This window comes from Harpia harpyja, chromosome 16 (genome assembly GCF_026419915.1).
Source record: "Harpia harpyja isolate bHarHar1 chromosome 16, bHarHar1 primary haplotype, whole genome shotgun sequence".
Taxonomy (NCBI): domain Eukaryota; kingdom Metazoa; phylum Chordata; class Aves; order Accipitriformes; family Accipitridae; genus Harpia; species Harpia harpyja.
Window position 1 is genome coordinate 26,659,478 of NC_068955.1, and position 19,001 is coordinate 26,678,478.

A 19,001-nucleotide genomic window follows, 5' to 3' on the forward strand; every position below is an offset into this window, starting at 1 on the left:
ACTTACTTGTATCGTTTGATATAGAAACATGTCTATTTGGTATAGACATACCTTTTGTGGCAAGTCCTAAGCGTTTTATTTCACTCAATACTTGTCAATTTTTTTTATGTTACAAATTGCTGGGAAGACTTTATTTCTTATGCGCAAAGCTTAAAGCTACAGAACTGGTGAGAAATTGTCTTTATTAGTCGATCACCTTAAATGTATGGCATCTCTTTCCCAATTCACTGTCTAGCAGCGCATTCATGAAAGCATCAGTAACCATTAGCCTTACAAATGGCAAGGCACTCAACACAAAAGAAGGGGAAACTTATAGAGAATCCTGAGAAAGTAAAAGCCATTTAAGGATAACTGTAATTCTTATTGACTGTATAATAATGCTCTGCCTACTTCCTCATAAACCTGAGGAAAGAACACCTTCACTAGCAGAAGGAAGCAAAAGTATTTAGTTCCTTGTATATCTCCTATACCATGAAAATTTCAGGAAAGAAGGGATGTGGGGAACAAGTGGCCTCAGAGGTCACAGCTTTCCTAAAGACCCTGGAGTAGTACGTGTTTTCACAGCAGTAAATGAGTGTTGTTCCCCTATTAATGGTAGTTACAATTAAGTCTAAAACACTGAAAGCCTAGCTTTTTTCCTGGTTTACCCCTATATTTATCTTTATGGTGTGCTCTTAAAGGTGCCTTTAAAAAATGAACACCTTCTTCACTTTGAAGCGTAATAGTGGGGTATACATCTTGAGTGCAGAAGAATCAAGAGCTATTTTAGCTATGAAATTCATCTGAAACTCACCAATCTTTGCCACTGCAGTAAGCCCCAGCCCAGTTGCTCACTTAATCCTCTGCAGCAGAATGCGGGAGAGAATCAAAAGAGCAAAAGTAAGAGGGAGGGGGAAATACCTCGTGGTTGGCTTAAGTGAAGGGGGGGGGGAAGCAATCATTTGCCACTGGCAGGGTCATGCCCAGCCAGTCCTCAAGCGATGGCTACTTTGGAGAAACTATCGGTCAGTTGGGGTCAGCTGTCCCCTTGCAACTTCTTGCCTACTGCCTTGACACAGTACAACTACTGTTCAGCAAAAGCTAAAGACTGGTGTGTTATCAGCACTGTTTGGGTCACAAATCTGAAAGCACCATGTGGGCTGCTATGCAGAAAATTAACTCCAACTCAGCCAAACCCAGTGCAACCACACTCTACTTCTTTTTCCCTAGTAATACCTGAAGCAGGTGAGTTTAAGAAGTAAGTGTCAGAAATGGATTCACTATTTTCCATTAGGCCAAACTGCCTGTTGGTGTTAGATATGTACTGAAAGGTTTAACTTGAATTCCGAGAAGGATTCCAATAAGAATTTCTGAAAACAGTTGGTACACTGTAAAATTAACTCACTGCTTAGAGTAACAACAGACTGGTTAGTGGTTACTTTTTAATTATTTTCTTTTTTTTTTTTTTAATTGTAGATTTATCTAAGGCAGCAAGATAAAACAGCTAGTATTAATCAAAATGTTCGCATCGCCAAAATGTCTCTCATTGACCTGGCAGGATCTGAACGTGCCAGCGTGACAAATACCAAGGGGGCTCGTTTCAGAGAAGGAACAAATATTAACCGCTCCCTGCTAGCTCTTGGAAATGTCATTAATGCCTTGGCAGATCCAAAGGTATGTGCTGCTTTCTCATGCGGTCTTCACCTCCTAGTGTTCTGAAAACCTTTTTAAAAATGGAAAGCTCTCATTGAGTAATGGGGATTACCTTATTGATGCTTCTCACATCATCATTTTCCTTTAAGGTTTTCTTATGGGTTTCCACCATCATCTCTCTGATAGCTGAAGGACAGTCCCAGCAGGAGAGAGTTCTCAAAGACAGTGTGCACCTACCTAAGGATAGTGTAAAAGATGGATGTATCTGCTTTTCTTACCTACCTTTTCCAAAATCAAGCATAAGTAGAGAACCTTGCTTGAGTAAATAAATATCTTTAGGAGAAGAAAGATTTTTCTGGAGGTTTATGCCCTTTAGTCTTAGGGGAGGAGGCTTTTATAGGAGAAAACAACACCTATGCAAAGTTGTTCTTTTGTGCTCTTCCATACATCCACACACCCACACAGGCATCCCCCACTGTGTGTCTGTGTATCCCCCAGCTCACAGTAGTGAATTAGTCTCCCGATCTGGCTCACCAGCTCAAAGGAAGGAGTGGGGACAGTTACATGGGAGAAGGACAAAATCTCCTGAACTTTTGGCAAAGTCAAGTCCATTGGCTACATCTACACCCTTTTTGTCTTTCTGGTCAGCTAGCAATTTCCCCCTTCAAATATGCCAGGGGAAAATGATCAGAGCTTTTTATTTCCCTTCCTGGTGCTGCACATTCTCATCACCATCTTCTTGGAGTGGGAGGCAGAATTTAAAATCTGTACCATGGACATAAGTAAGATTCTTCACGTTGTCTTATTTGGTGTGGGATTGGGGTCCTAGTGACCTAACTTTGTACTGTGAGATGAAGATTCTGTAGATGTGATTGGAAAAAAAGCCTCACAGAGACTTTGGGTTCCCTGAAAGGTTGTGGAATCTCCGTTCTTGGAGATACTCAAAACCCAACTGGGCATAGTCCTTAGCAGCTCGCTCTAGCTGACCCTGCTTTGAGCAGAGGGATTGGACTAGATGGATCTTGAGAGGTCCTTCCCAACCTCAATTATTCTGTGAACTGAAGGTAGTTTAATGTAGTCTACCTTTTCTGTTAGTTGCCCACATCACAAAAAGAGTCGTTAGGTATCCGGACATCAGAAAGTAACCTGGTTAATATGTGTGTTATAAACATAACAGTTAAAACTGTTTGAGATGTATATGTAATTTTAAGAAAAATTACTTCGGTCAAAGAAAAGTTCCAAGGCTGCTTGTCATGGTTTGTGGCATTGTTGAAATTCTAAGCAGACTTTTAGGCAGGTGAGTATTTGAAGTAGAGTTGACTAATCCATGAAAATGCATATAACACTCTTTCTAGAGCAAGAAACAGCACGTTCCTTATCGAAACAGCAAGCTTACTCGTTTATTGAAAGATTCTCTTGGAGGAAATTGCCGAACAATAATGATAGCTGCTGTTAGTCCATCTTCTATGTTCTATGATGATACATATAATACTCTTAAGTATGCAAACCGAGCAAAGGATATCAAGTCTTCTGTGAGTATGTTGGTATTTATTGATCTTTTGTCAAGTATAGTAATATAGCACTAAGAGAAGGAGAGTTACTTCTTTTAGAAGATTATAATTTCCTTCACTTTTGTCTCAAAATTTTGTTCAGTTACCTCTTCTTTCTTACAGTCAACACTTCTTCATCTGAGTGATAGATGTAGTAGCTACAGAGCAGATACTAGTTCTGTCCTAAAAGCAACATAGCTTTAGTAGTGGCATTATGCTGCCAGTTTGAAAGAGTTTGTTTTGTGAGCATCAAATTTAGAAATAATCTTCAGCTGATAGAATTCACAGCCAGTTTCAGTATCTTACTGTTACTTTCTCAGAGAACTGTAAAGCATGTTAAAGAAATGTCTGAGCAGTTGTACAAGAGCCAGTCCAGGTTTGTTAAAGGTAGAATTCAGCTGGAGCCAAGAAGGTCAATGGCATTATATTGGTAAATGAAAAGCTACTGGGGTGTCCTGTCCTCTGCTCTCTATTGTTCTGATTTTTTTTTTTACATAATCCTTTGTATTGCAGCTCCTAATTTCTTTTATCTAATATGGGGTTGGCTGTAGTTTCCATTTGTTGCATAAAGATAGTTTTTATAATAAAATCCACAGGATACACATTAAATACTAAAATTAGTCTGAATAAATGTAAAATGTTCTTGCATGTGTAAATGTAAATATTTTTATTGTTCTTTTGAGGGAAATGACATGTCCATGGGTATGCAACAGATGACTGCAAAAGTCACGAGTCATATTTTGGTTGTACAAGTCAGAATTTTACTCGTCCTTTTCCTCATAATATAGTGCAAGTGTAATTATGTAGTACTTATACACAGTGTATTTATTACTCAAAAAAACATGAAAGAGCGTTCTTAAATTCTAACTTGTTTCTTTTCTTTAACAGTTGAAGAGCAATGTTGTTAGTTTGGACAGTCACATAAGCCAGTATGTTAAAATTTGCAATGAACAAAAGAAAGAGGTATGGAAAAAATCCGTTGTTAAAGGTTTGAAAGATTAATTGTTTTAACTTTAAATACAAAAAATCATTTATGGGGTTGAACCTATAAGGCAATATTGTCCTTATTCTCCCATATAGTCTTTTGAAGTAAGAAAGATGTTTTGTTTTCTAAGAGGATTATCACCTACTACCATTTGTAAAGCTTTTCAAGACATAAGCACAGAATGGTAGGTTTAAAAAAAAAAAACCCTATATTCCAACTAAAAGATACCTTTTTTGCCTTAGATCCTAATGTTGAAAGAGAAACTGAGAGAATACGAAGAAAAGCAAGCAAGCATTCCTGAAAATCATAATGCTACAATACTTTCAAACAACCAGCAAGTGGAAATACAAAGGTAAATTAATCACATTACAATCCTGCTTCAGAACTGGAGTTTGCATAACTTGTAAAAGCATTTGTAAAACAAACTTACTGTTTTCAATATTAGTTTCCTCATTTTTAACATTGCTTTACTCAGACTAGGTGTGGCTTTGCATAACTTATCACTTCTTTTCAGAAGTTGTTGATGGTGGATTTAAAATAAAACAAATACCGTGTACTTAAGGAAGTATCCTGATATTAACCTTCTAGGCAATTATTCAGTAAAACACTGCAAGATAACCATGTACTCTGATCCTCAGGAAGCTGACGTAACTCACTCTGACATCACAGTTTAGATCGGTGGTGAAGGTCTTGCATCTATAGTTACTTTCTTGTGAAGGTTTTTAAAATGCTTATGTGCTGGGTTTTTTAAAGATTATCAATAGCTTCATTATTGTAATGAAGATATTTCACGGGAAAGTCGGGTATTTTTGTCTCAAGGCTACCGATGTTATTCTGTATTGACGTGCAGATTAACTTCTGCCATTAGTAGCACAACAGATTTTAGGACAAGTGTTCTCCTAGGAGGCTCCAGAGCTCTGTAGGGCTAAGAAGTTCTTTTCTACTACCAAAAGCTAAATATTTCAGAGAAAAATAACAACCATCTTGAATCTTCGTTGTTTAAAGTACCATATTGTAATGTAGGTTTTCAGAAAAACTAGAATCAAATGTAAATTTTATAAATTTCTTATCCTATTTTGAGCTAATATCTAGCAAAATTGTTATGGATTGATTTTAAGTCACCTTGATTATTCAGATCTGATTTCTATTGTTATTCTTGTGTTATTAGAAGGATCCCCATGTGAAAGCACTATCTTTCAAAAACTGAGTGCACGTGTGTGTATACATGTATATGTATACATACATATGTACACACACATATGCAGTGGCAGATAAAAATGAAACGGTGATTGTGAAAGGCTTGGTAGCAAAACTATTCAGTGAAAATCTGTATTTGTGGGAGGTACAGAGCTGAGGTAGGGTCATTCACTGATTTGTTATCAGGAAGAACACTGAAAAATTGGTGAAAGTCCAGTGATGAAAAATAAGTGTCAGCCAGACAATCAACTAAAATTCATCAAATAAAAATAAAGTAAAAAACAGGCAAACAAACAAAGCAACTGAATAGCCAAACAACTGGTCTGTATGTGGGCTGAACAATATCCTAATGATAGGTGATAAATGTAACAAAATAGGGTAGTGTTATATTTGAGTGTTACGTAATAAAGAAATACATTTAAGAAAGGGGAAAAAAGTTGAACATAATAGCAACAAAAGCTTCCTGATAGATCTGTCTATGCAACAGTCTTACATGGAGGATGATAGAAGTCCACTTCACAGGATTTTTAAAACTAGGCAGAGTCCTTTAACAGAAAAAAATCCTTTTTCTGGTAGGAAGCTTATCTTCATAAATGTGAAATGTCTTACAAGTAAGAGAAAGTTACTATGGTTTTACAGTTATGCTATCAATAAACTGGTCAAGATCTAGACTTCTAAAATGGAGATGATAGGTTTTGGGGAGAGGAACAGTAGAATATTTACAAGGCTCTTTTTTAATAACTCTAGGAATGTGTTACCAAATAGAACTTGACTGCCTCTTGCATTATAGAAAAATTCTAAAACTATTCTCTATGTTCTAATGGTGGTGTTTGTCCTCACAGTCCAGTTTAGTTGTTTTAGTAATCTGGGGGCGAGGTGGGAAATGACACATGTATGCAGCATATGAATGCTAGCTTTCAGCAAAGCTACTTAACAGGTCATTTTTGTGGGTAGACAGAATGTAGTTTGCATAAATGACAGCAGCTGCTGCTACTGCTGGCAGATACTACTTCAGTAGTATCTTTCTGGCAAGTTTTGAGAGAGACAAGAACTTTTAAGTTCTTCTTTCCACAAAGCGTTTAATTTATGTTTGCAGGTTCCTTACTTTCTATTGCTTTTATATTTCTTGGTGTCTCTTTCTTCTTGATGATGTTCCTGTCTATCTTTTCTGATGTGACAGTCTCTTGTGAGAGCACACAAGAAGTAACAAATTAAGACGTGTGACGTATGAATTTGTTGCAGAAGTCAATCTGTTCCATAAGAAGGTTAGGTTTTGGTGTGAAAGTCTTTCTGAATCAGTCTGCATATCTCATCACATATTTCTGAGAACTCTTCACTTAGGTTTATTCAGTTAACTTCTTTATTTTTATTGGCCCTTTGAATGTGGGATTTTTTAACCTGGAAAACCTTCTGAGGTGAAAGTAAAAACCCATTCAAAGCAAAATGCTCTCTAACTGAGCTTCATTTTATTGGCATTCCAGAAGTTTCAATAAACCTCTCAATCAGGTTATTTAATTTTCAGAAGAAGTGTAGGTTTTGAAGTCATGTTCATAGTTCTGACAGTTTTCCTGCATATTTTTGCACTGCAAGTCTTTAAGGTTAATTTAATTTCCTGTGATTTACCCTTTATTTCATTTTGTGTGTGGGAAGAATCAGTCAAGGGCAAGGTCTCTAAAATGTCTTCTCAAAATGCTGGACATATTCTATGCCAAGATTTGTTGGTCAGAGAATATTTGGGGTTTAATGTTCTGGAATATCCATAGAGACACATGTAAGCCTATCCTTTTCCCTCTAGATATCACCAATAAAGTGGACGTTTCATTTTCTTCTTCCTCATGAGGATCCTGTCAGGTTCATCCTACTGATGGTGTGGGTGGTATGTTGATTTCCCCCACGTTCATTTACAGGTTTTGAAGGTATTCTGCCATCTTCTCCTTTCCATTTGGAACAGGGTAGAGAGCCTTATCCACAATCTTGTGTTTCAGTCCAACTACCTATGGCTTTTGCTTCACTATTATCAGGAAGAAACTCCCTGATTACACCATTTGCTTCTTCAAACCCAAAGGTCATTCCTGCTCCCTGTGTTGTCTAAAGCTTGGAGATGTATTGTCTGCCAACCCTTCAAGTCTTGAGCCTGTTGAGGTAGACAGTGGACACTGGCTTTGGAACTACCACCAACAGGTCCATGAGCTCTTTGAGACTAGGTGGTCCAGAGAGTTCATACCCTGGATATGCCTACAGGATCACTTTGTCCTTTTTAAGTAGAGAGGGTAAAGATAACTCCGTAAGAATAGAAGTGTGCTTACTGAAAGAGTGAATCCAAGCTCAAGGCAGCAGCTTTGCAAAGGCTTCTATACTTGATGCTATATTTGGGACAGTGATGATTATAAGTACACAAAGGGTTAATTTACTAGTAATAGTTCCTCACAGTGACTGTACATAGAATCAGAATCTGCAGCCTCTCTTAAATTATGCCCAGGGTTTTACTGTGAGGGAAATTGAGAGAGAGGATTCACCTTCATTTCTTATTGCTTTGTTTCCCAGGCAGCTGGGAGGAGCCATGTTTCTATGGATACTATGGAGGAAAAAATTCTCCAACCAGTTGTGCAATAGTATAGTAGTGCAGATTGTATAGATAGTAACAGTGTAGGGTAAGAACTCTGATACTCTGCAGCTATTTTATTCCTTAAAGAAATATTATTTCTAAATTCTATGTGCATTTTAGTACACATTTTTACCTAGATACGATAGCATTCTCTGTATGCTTTCAGGCAAAACTGTTGAATTTCCAAAACTGTAATGAAGAATTCTTTTGTTAATTCTGTTTGTTTTTAACACGAGAGTAATGCAACACTGGAATAAAAGACTTGGAGTTATTCAGACTTTAGGCTATGAAACTAATTGCTGCTTCTGAAACACACTCTTAAGCATGTCTCTTCAACTTGCTCTCTAGTTGAACCTATGTGTTATTTTATAGTATTATTATGGTATTTAATTTTATAATCTTTTATACTAAACACTGCATAACGACCTCAAATGTTGCATGTATTTAGAACATTTGCATATTAAATTGTGCCTTTATTCTTTATGTAAAGTTCTAACAAGTTAACAGGATGTTGTGAAATGGCTTGTATACAAGGTTGGTCATTATTGAGATATCCAGTATCTTTGGGGCTATTCTGTACTGCATTTTCAGTATTCAGGAGTAAAGTAAAAAAGTTTCACCACTGAAACTTATATTGCAACATAGTAACGCTTCCAGGCTTTCTGCTTATACTTGTTTTTCTGATTTGCACTGCAGACTAAGGATAAACAGATTTTTGAGGCCATTTAAATATTGGTCTCCTTGGAATAACTCTTAAGTACTTTCTATCACTAGTTTGTTTTTTCTCCTGCTAGGCTAGTATGTGTTAAAAAATGATGCGTGTTCTGATTTTTGTCGTCCATTAGTGATTAAAATTGTACAACAGAACTTCAGAGAAAGTGAGTGACTGAAGAATCTTCTGTGGTTTTCCTTTTTTGAGAGATAGCTAGTGGGTTTTTTGAAGGAGACCTTGTGTGTCTATGGCAACAGTTGTCCGATCTGTTTAATAAATTGGTTTAAGTAGAGAACGTAAGTATTTAGTATCTTTTTGAAGGTAGAGGTGAGATTTATGTGAAGAAGTTCCAGATGTCTGTCTCTTGAATCCCAGTGTCAGCTTCACGAATACAAGGTTTATTTTTAGTGACCCCTTCAAAATTTCACATCCCATTTCCAGTTGGAGTATATAAAATCTTTACTGATGTACTGACACTTTATGTAGTGCTCATCTGTAACAGGCTTTACTTTTTTCCTCTTAATTTTTTTATATTTATTTCATTAACTTGCAACTGAAAGTTCACCTTGTAAAGGAGATGGTCGTCAAAAAAATCTTCAGTAAGTAATCTGTTATTTATTCTTATCCTTTGGTTCTAATAGATACAAAGAAATCCTTAAAAATGTGTTTGCAAACCGTGAGGAAATCAGAAAAGAATACCTCAAGCTGGAAATGTGCCTGAAGGAAAACGCACTGAAGACATATTACCAGAAACAATGTCATGAACAAATTCAACTGATATGCTCCGAAGAAAGAGTAGAAAAGGTGAGTTTTCTATAATGTAATACTAGGTATCGTCTCTCTTCGTTTTGTTATACTAATGTATGAATTTTGCTTAAGTAATAATATCATTAGTTAATGTTCAAATATTTAATTAAAATGGGACACACCAATTATCATTCAGATAACATTTTCTGACATTAATAGAAAAAATGTAGTAGGAATGCCAGGTGTGCTATTTTTTCCCACACTGTACAGAAAACTGTTGATGTGCTTATTGTTGCTAACTGTGAAAACTTTTCAACTTGTCCTTATGTAGGCTTGATTGTCATAGTTAAAGACCTGACTAGACTTAGGAGACTCATGGTAATTTGTCCAAAACCAAAGCATGTTAATATATATATGGTACAGCCATTGAAGCTGTTATCAAGCTGAGTAGTCTGTATTTCATAAGGAAAAGCATGGTCCTTGTGCTAAACAAGACTGATTCTTATCATTGGTGTTTTCAGTTGTCACCAGGAAGATGTTTGGAGTTTGGATAGCTGCTTAAGGACAGTCATGTGCTGAAATAATTACATTTAGTTGCCTTGGACTTTAAGAGAAGAATTTGGGGGCTAAGTAGGAACAATTGCTTTTGTGCAGCATTAAGTGCTCACGTCTTTCTAGAAGAATCAAAGTATAAATAAGTAAGCATGGTTAGATAGTATCTTAATTTTTCTGATAAAATTTAGCTTAAAGGAGTATATGTTTTATGTAGATATGAAGTTGAGGGTGGGGCTGATTTTGCTTAGTCACAGAAACAATCTGTATTTGGCCGAAAATGACAGTTTACCATATGACTATTTTTTCCCAGTGATTCACATGAAATTTGGTCCTTAGATAAATGTCAAAGTGAAAATATATCACATACTTTTGCTAGTCATTAGTGAAGATATTTCAAGTGACTAATGTGTTCTAGAATTCTCTTTTATGCCATAGAAACTCCGAAGTAATATTTTCTATCTGTGCCATACTTTTAAATGCTGATTAGAAAGGAGCATAGCTGTATCTCTACTCATAATGAGGAGCTATACCTTCATATACTCTATTTCATACAAATGTTTTTTTATGAGCTGATTTAACTTTTATTTTGAATGTTGGCAGTGCTGTACTCAAATGTTGGTTTTGCCATTAGTTAACTTACAGATGTGATTTACTAAGGGCCAAGAGTCACTGTCCTATAAGTACGATGCCTTATTTATTAACAAAAGTCACTGTAATGGTAAAATTAAATGTCCTTTTGTGATTACTTTGGAACAAATTGGATTTTAATTTGGACTTCATTCATTTGATTACCAAAGTGACTGCTCACATTTCCCTTGTGCACTATAATGCTTCTGTTCTTACTTGTCTTTTTACACATTTGCTATTTTCCTAAATGCCTCTTGGTTTTTTCTCTGTAAAATACACTGTTAGGCCACAGGGGTATTTCTGAAATATTAATTTTTACCAGAAAATTTTTACTTATAAAGTATCTTTTCTTTTTACACTTAATTGTCTGTGCTCAGTAACTATATATAATAATGGTTTTTAGGTAAGTTAACACGAAGCAAATGATATCTTATCTATACTTGAACAAACCCAGTTTGAACACTTTAATTCAAAACAATAATTTCAGAAACAAGGAAAAAAAACTTACGTATGAGTTTAGGTCACTTAATCTCTGTTTGTACAAATGCTTTCTTATTGCAAAAATTTATGTCACAATTTATCTTGTGAAATTCAGTCCATCCTGGACCACTAATAAATAATTTCCATTTTCCACATAACTGCCCCTGTTTCCGGCTTTTCTAGAACTTGGATGCTGCCCAATTAAATGGCCTCATGCCTGTTTCTCTACTTGTTACCTGTATTTCTGCAACTGCGTTGTTTTCCTGTTGTGTGCTAGGTGTCAGCTACAGCAGTGTTAGCCAGAAAACCTTTGTGCCAATAGGATAATACGTATAGAGCATTCCTCTTTGTATGGAAACATAAAAAGTTAGTATGTGCCCCTGTGTTTCAGTTACTTTTAACGATCTTGCTGAGTTTGAAAAAGTCTACTTAGTTTTGACCTATTTTACCTTGAACATTTCTGCATCAGTCATGGAATCTGTTTTACAATTTTTTTTATTTTTAAAGACATGGCAAAAAACTGCTGGTACTTTGATAGGCTTTAGAAAAAGTATATTACATTTAAAATCACTTCTATGTTTCTGGTTGCCTCTTTAACATTATTTTTACTATCTAGAAAAGGATCATATTCCTGGAAAGCAGTCAGTCTATCTTGGTTTCTGTTCTTCTGCTTACTCCAACTTCCCATGCTAGATTCAAAAACGCTTGTTGAATGTATGCCAGTTCTTCAGCCCAGTAGGGATGATTTCTTCTATATCTCTTGTGATTTTTTTTTTTTCTATTACAAAACAGAATAGCAACCAAGTATCTTGTCTAGGACTACATGTGTTCCAGAGGCTGTGTACAGGTAGCATGCATAACCATATTTTTTCTGTTGTAGCACATCGATGTAACATGCCCTTTCTTCCTGGGAACCTACAGGACTGGGTTCATCAAATGGTGGGATATTGTCAATACCACCTTCAATCCTAACACCTCTTCTGCACTGTGTAAAAGCTGATGTACGCAAAACAATGTGTCTGAATTTCTCTGCTTCAGCAGTCTTGAAAGCTCTACCCTAGTCTCACTGGTCAGAGGGAACCAGTGGTCATTGCGAGCATTAGTCTGGCAGTTAACTCTTCCTCAGGGTACTTCCCCTCAGGACCTGGTCCTTTACAAAGTGACTTTTTCTTCTCTGGATCCTCTGTCATCTTAGCAGATAAGACAGTCTAAAGAGAAAGCTAAGTGAAATTCTGGCCAGAATCTAGTCTTTGACCCGATAAGTTGCCTGGATCACACATGTACTTCAGGTGTCTTTACCTTGCTGGTTCTGTGCTCTGCATGCCACGTGTTGAAGTAAGCATTTTTAAAAGTCAGCTTAAGAAATTCAATCTGCATCTCTCCAAGTACTGTTCCAGTTTTCTACAGCATGTTCAGAAGGGCACCAGTTAGAGTAATTTCTGCTTTGTGCAGCGTTAGGGAGGTACGTTCAGAGTTTCTTATGACATTTTATAATAGAACTAATTTGGCCTGCTATTCTAAATATGTAGATTGATTCCAATTGATGAAGTTTTCATTCAGAGTGTTAGTTTTGGAATGTATGGACGTAGAGATTTAGGTTATATAATTTAAAAAAGAACTTGATTCTGTATGTTTTTGTTGAGCGTAGCAATATACTTCAAATGTTTGTGGGTTTTTATTTTGGTTTGGGTTTTTTTAACTAACAAAAGTTTAGGCAAAGCTCATCTTTGTGAACTCTAAAGTTAACGTTCTCTATGACCAGTTGAGTTAATGACCTAATTTTTAAAGTATACAGCAAACTATAGTTGTCCTGAATAGAAAGAGACTCCTTTGCCTTCTTAGGACACTACCTCATTCATATCCAGCTTGCTGTTGCTGGTTTTGTGCCTTTTTTATTATCAGATCTCAAAGAAGCATCAGAAGAATTTTAGATAGAGGGTTTTCCTTTTGCCAAATTCTTTATCCTTTGGTGGTCTTTCTCTAGGACATACTGCATTAGGAAAAAAAAAAAGCAGATAAAATTCCATCTTCATATTCATGCTTGAGTTACTAGAAATTATTGGGTTATGTTGTATCTAGAAGTATGTTTGTATGTGCATGTGTAGTTTTTCCAGTCTTTGCAACTTAAGATAATTATGGACTAGAACAGAAATTTGGCAAATCCAATGTATTATTCTTTAAAGGAATCATCAAATGACTATGATCTGTTATAAGGCCTTCCAGGGAAAAAAAATCTGAAAATGTTTAAATATAATTCACTAATGCCCGTAAGGAGAATGGGGTACTTCACTTTTATCAAACTGATCAAAAATGCAAGATGTTTGTAATGCCTAGTTGAGTATAAAAGCATGGGAAAAAAATCTTTTTTTTATAGAGAGATGTTTGAAAACATAATTTAAAAGTTTTCCCCTTAAATGCTGATTTTTAGGCCACTTGCAAGCGGGATCAAAGGCTTGCAATGCTTAGAACCCACCACATACACATGCAGAAGAAGAAAGAAGAGGAGGTTGAACATTTTGAGGAAAATACAAATTGGCTGCATCGTGTTGAAAATGAAATGCGCCTCCTGGGTCAAGATGGGTGTATTCCAAAGGTAAAGTGCCTTTCACTTCAAGGGCAGATTTCAGGCATTGTAGGCAAGGTCTGACTATAGTTAAGAATAGATTATAATTTTTTTTCCCCTCTTTGTCTCGCTTCTACTCACGTCTTCTGCCATTCTTTCAGGGTGGTTTCAAATTCAAGTGTTAGCTGTTTCTGCTCTTCTGCTCTCAAAGTACTTAATTGTTTGTGCAAGTATTCCTTGTTCATGAAAATACACAATTACATATAAAAATGCATGCTAAAGGGGAGTAAGTATGGTATGGCTGAGCAGTTCAGATGGCTGCCAGAGTGTTGATCCTGCTCCTGGCCATACACTTCTAGTCTTGCCTTTACAGTAGCTCCTGATGCTCGTCAAACCATGTGACAACCTAATTCTTAGCCTGGCCAAAAAAATCTTTTTTGGAGGGTGCTAGGGAAGGAGTGGAAATGGGGAAAGAAGTAGGAAGTCATGTTAAGTTCTCTGCCAAGTTTTAGCAAGTAGTGTCAGCTCAGTGCAGCCTCAGACAAGACCAGAGCTGGCAGAAGGGAAGGGATGGAGGTCTGTGCAGAACAAGGAGAAGAGGAAAAGAGAGGTGGGCGGTGGTTCCTCCCTGCCTTTTAGTTTCAGCCAGCAATTGGAGTGGCTTAAATGATAGTGTAATGAGCGCTTATGTGGCTCATATAGTGGAATGTATTTCAATACCTCTATTTTTATTGGGATGACTAAAATGTGTTGATACCTTAAAAAAAAATTTAAGGTATTTCAAACAGGATACTGGCATCACAGGAAGATGACTGAATACAGTGAAGACTTGTCCCAGACAATGTCACTGAAATTCAGATATGGAGCAAGTACACAGTAAAAGGGGCAAACATATTTTTGGGCATGCATAGGTAAGCATACATGTGTGCCTGTTGGATTCTTAACGCTAATTACAGCACACCCACAAAGATCAAAGGAATCTACAAAGCAATATTTATGCATGTAAATGAAAATCAAACAGTTCATACTTTTCTACCATAAAACATTCTTATAATAATATAGATCCACTCCATCTTTACTTTTCAATATAAGATGAATTAATACTATTTTTAGTTTCACACTATCAGTTTGTTGTGCAGTTGTTTGTGGTTTTTTCTTGCTAATTTCCCAAGGAACTCCGTAAAGATCTGCAGTGTTGCCATTTAAACCTAGAAGTTAAGGACCTGAAAGCGCAGATTGAGCACATGTTATCTCTGGTGTCCCTTCAAGATCAGCACTATAAGCAGACAGAAAAGTAAGTATGGTTTCATAGCAGGTGTGATAAGACTTCTATTCTGACATTTGTAACTTCAGAAGACATACCTATGGAATTTAGTTTTAGCTGAAACAGAAGCAAGATTTTTCTCAAACTTTTTTTTTCTAGGTTAGAATTGTGTTTTCTTAGCAAAAAGATATGTAAAATAATAATCACTACATAAATCTTGGTCTGTATCCACCATTAACAGAAACTGCAGGTATACTCTAGGGCTTCTTATTTCTATTTAATTTTCTTCTTTGCATAGTTTTTACAAATTGTTCAATAGATCAAGGTGTCTCATTTTCTTCCACGTTGAACAGCAGTACTGATTTTTTATAAGTGTTTGTGTTCTCTTTTAATTTCTTGCACTGTAGACATTAATTTACCTGTAACAAAAACTGTTACTATTAAACTCTCATATAGCTAGTCAGACTGAAGAAAGCTGAATTTGCAGGTAAGCATGAGCTCTTTTTCTATTATCAGTCTCTTGAAAATGTTGGAGACTAGCTTTCGGAATGTGACATAAGGAATGGGAAGTAATCTCAAATCTGTTCAGTAAATAAGTATATTAAAGTTATAATTAAATCATTCCAAAATGAAATAACCAGCTTTTCTTTCTCCTTTGGAGAAAAGGCTGTTACCGTAAACCATTACAAAAACTAATACATAAATCTGCAAAAATGAAAGAAAAATTTTTGAAACTACATTGTTAGTAATTACAAAGTTGCATCTTTGGGTTTTTGTATACATATCCCTTTCCCTATTGCTTGAACTTCCTGTTTAGTCTTGCAACTGACTCCACAGTTAATGAATTCCTGTGTTCAGGTAGAATTCCTAAACTTTTGTCACTTTAATTTGATTTGCAGTTGTGTGTGGATCTTAATGTAGTCTATTCTTTAATTAAAGATCCTTGTATCTAAATTTATCTGGACTAGGCTTCTAATAAGGTTCTATGCACATCTAATTAAGATGTGCTTGGTTTAAACCACATTATTTGGTTTATACTCTTCATTTATTGGATAATTAATTTTTGAAAGTCAGAGCTCAATCAAGATACAGTGACTATATTTCTGTGGTGCTTGAGGGACTGAATATCTTGGACACTGAGGGAAAACTATACCTAGTAAATACTTAGAGTGAAATACAAGATTTTGTGAAAGAGAAAAATTACTCTTAGTCATGAATATTTCCTCTCAGTGTCATGGTATTCACCCAAAATAAATTAAAATAAATTACACAGCAGAACTGGGGAGGGGAAGGGGACGGGGGGGAGGCAGGGCAAGGCAAGAAGGACAAAACCCCCTTTGTATTCTTCCTTTGTGTTCTTAATAGTGGCAATGCTAGTAAGGATCAGATCAGTTATGGTTTAGTCATGTTTGTCTTGCCTGTTGTTGTTTTACAGAGTACTAAATACCTTGCTTCCAGTTCTTCGCAAGCAATACCTGACTTTGAAAGAAGCTGGGTTGACAAATAATTTAATTGAGACTGAATTTGGGGAGGTTGAGCAGCTGATTCAAAGACAAAAATCAGTAGTTTGGGCTGACCAGACTGAAGCAAAGGAACAAAATCAAAACAATGAACTAGACTTGTCAGCTATCTTTGCGTTCCCACAACTTGTGAACAGGGCAAACACCCCATGCCGTAAGTATATAATTAATTTGTTGTCTGTTGGAAATACTTTTAAATGTCTCCTGCAAAAGTTATATGTCATCCACAAACACAGTGGATGCACACTTCTGCAAATACTGAAGCCAAATGTAAAACTGAGCCTCAGACCCACTTTCTATAAATTACATAACATTCTTAATTGGATATAGGAAATAAGTTTACTTTTTCAATGGCTAGACACACTCTGCCAACAGATAACTCCCTCCTCCTCGTGTTGTAACATACCCCATATATCAATGTTCCTCGACCCTATGAGTGTTATTAATAATTCCATTTGAATCTTTCACATGACATTGATGGAATCATAGTGTCAATAAGTATTATAATTCTGTTAAAGTGATTTGAAATGTTAAGCAGCTGCTACGGTTTTGCACAGTTTCAAGTAATAGACTTGAGGGGGATGAGATTTCCCATTAATTACAGGTTGGCCTGGAATTAATTTAGTATAATATTTTATAAGTTTATTTCTCCAAGAATCAAAGGATTCACCATTTCTATCATGGAATTGACTGCTTTGCTGTATCCTGACAGCCCCATTTTTCCCCTGTAATTCTATGTAGCTGGCTTTTCTTCTTTAGTTGTAAAGCGAGTTGGCCTAGAGTGTAGCCTGGGTAAAAAGGGATGAAGAATCCTTACAGAAGGTACTGTTCTGAGGGATGACAGGCCAAATCTCAGCCTGACAGTGCAGCTGCTGTGGGCCAGTGCTGTATCTTGTGCTCTGGATAGGCAGCATTAACACACTGGGGCTTTCTGATTACAGCTACTAATCTGTAACATTGAAAGACATCCATAGGTAACAAGGGAAAAGCAGATAAATAATGCTTTAGCTTCTCAAAAGCTGGTAGTCATAGAAGAGCATTGACCCCTGGAACACTGTGAAATTAGTCCACTGCTTCCTTTAGCTTTCTTCCTCTACACAGCTTATTCTGGGGTTAAGAATTATTCTGCCAAAACCATTTATAACCTCTGTTCTCGTTAAGCGTGTATGTGATTTTTAGCATACGCTTGTATTGCTGTTGATCATACCAGGTAGTTGATGCCCAGTATTTCACTGTCTGCAATGTAAAGGTCAGATTGTGTTGAGGGTGGGCTGGGGGTTTTTTGGCGGGGAGAGTGGTGTTGGGTTGGTTTTAGTTCGGGTGTGGTTTTTTTGGTGTGGGTTTGGTTTTGTGTTTTCAGAGAGAAGGAAAAGAAAGTTTGCAGACTTGCATGCTCCTATTTTGCCCATGCTAGTCAGGGATTCAGCAAGGCTGAAAGCAGTTGTTGGCTTGCCCATTTTTCCTTCCCATTTGGAATGAGGGCAGCGGACCTCAGTGGCTTGCAGCAGTCTTCCACTCTGCTCCATTCTCATTTCCCATATCGAAAGAAATTGGATGTGGATTGCTGGCAACCTTTTGGAAAATCATGGCAGTGATAAGTACCTGCATTCTGTGGCATTGTGTTCATTAGGAACCAGAACGCTACTGTCATATCATAATGGAAATATAATCTGCAAAGCTTTATTAAAGGCATTAAAATAAAAGGTAGTGATTTTATTTCTTGTTTTATCTTTATTTTTAAACAAAAAGAAGAATATAGTTTTTAAAACTGGTTTTCTAGTCTGTTTATTCTGTCATGGCAAAGCAGATTAATGAAGGGTTTGGAGGTGGGGTTGTTTCCTGTCATAACTCATCTGAGAATTCAAATACAGTGACATTTTCTTTTCGGTGCTAGAACACTGGAATCTTAAGTGCTAGCAGTTCTGATTACAAAAATCAGCCCATTCTTATTTTGAATCATGTTTTGCGTGTGTGTATATATGTGTATATATGTCTATATTTTCACTTATAATTTAGACTGTGATTATCTGCCTGAAATTTGTAATATTTTATTATATAAAAAAAACCAAAAACACCTAAAAAATGGCATTTATGACATGTTAAGATTGGATTTGTGGAAGTATACATCTGTGACTGAAGAAGGAGAGAAATATAGACTTCTCTAAATCACTTGTAAAATAAGAATTCAAGACTCACATGCAATGGGGTTTTCACTTGGAGATTGGTATTGTATATGTGCAAGACAAACATGAAGCCATGCTCTTAGCTGGTATTTATTTTATATCATAGGCATATTTTTGGTATACTTTTTTTCCTTTTAGAGGGATTTTTTTTTTCTGGCAGAATAGGTAGGGAGATGTACCCAAATGCAGATCCAGTAAACTGTATGATATACTTTAACTAAATATTAATTGTAGAGATTCTGTCTTGTCATATGTGGGTTATCATTGTTGTGAATTTTAATTCGTGACACTAGTAAGCTTTGTTAGAGTTCTTGATTAATCTATTTCTGTTTCACCTTCCTTGAAGTCCTGTGTTGTAAGAGGCCAGATCTGTTCTTACTG

At 36.3% G+C, this 19,001-nt stretch overlaps 1 protein-coding gene across 1 annotated transcript in view; it reads left to right on the top strand.

The window, feature by feature from the left end:
• Window positions 1-19,001, top strand: part of KIF18A (kinesin family member 18A) — a 44,374-nt gene that overhangs the window by 8,528 nt on the left and 16,845 nt on the right. The window contains exons 6-13 of the mRNA XM_052810906.1: window positions 1,456-1,653; window positions 2,988-3,164; window positions 4,071-4,145; window positions 4,410-4,519; window positions 9,323-9,485; window positions 13,519-13,683; window positions 14,826-14,947; window positions 16,353-16,591. Coding sequence (XP_052666866.1) covers window positions 1,456-1,653; window positions 2,988-3,164; window positions 4,071-4,145; window positions 4,410-4,519; window positions 9,323-9,485; window positions 13,519-13,683; window positions 14,826-14,947; window positions 16,353-16,591 — 1,249 coding nt within the window. The remainder of the gene's footprint in view (window positions 1-1,455; window positions 1,654-2,987; window positions 3,165-4,070; window positions 4,146-4,409; window positions 4,520-9,322; window positions 9,486-13,518; window positions 13,684-14,825; window positions 14,948-16,352; window positions 16,592-19,001) is intronic.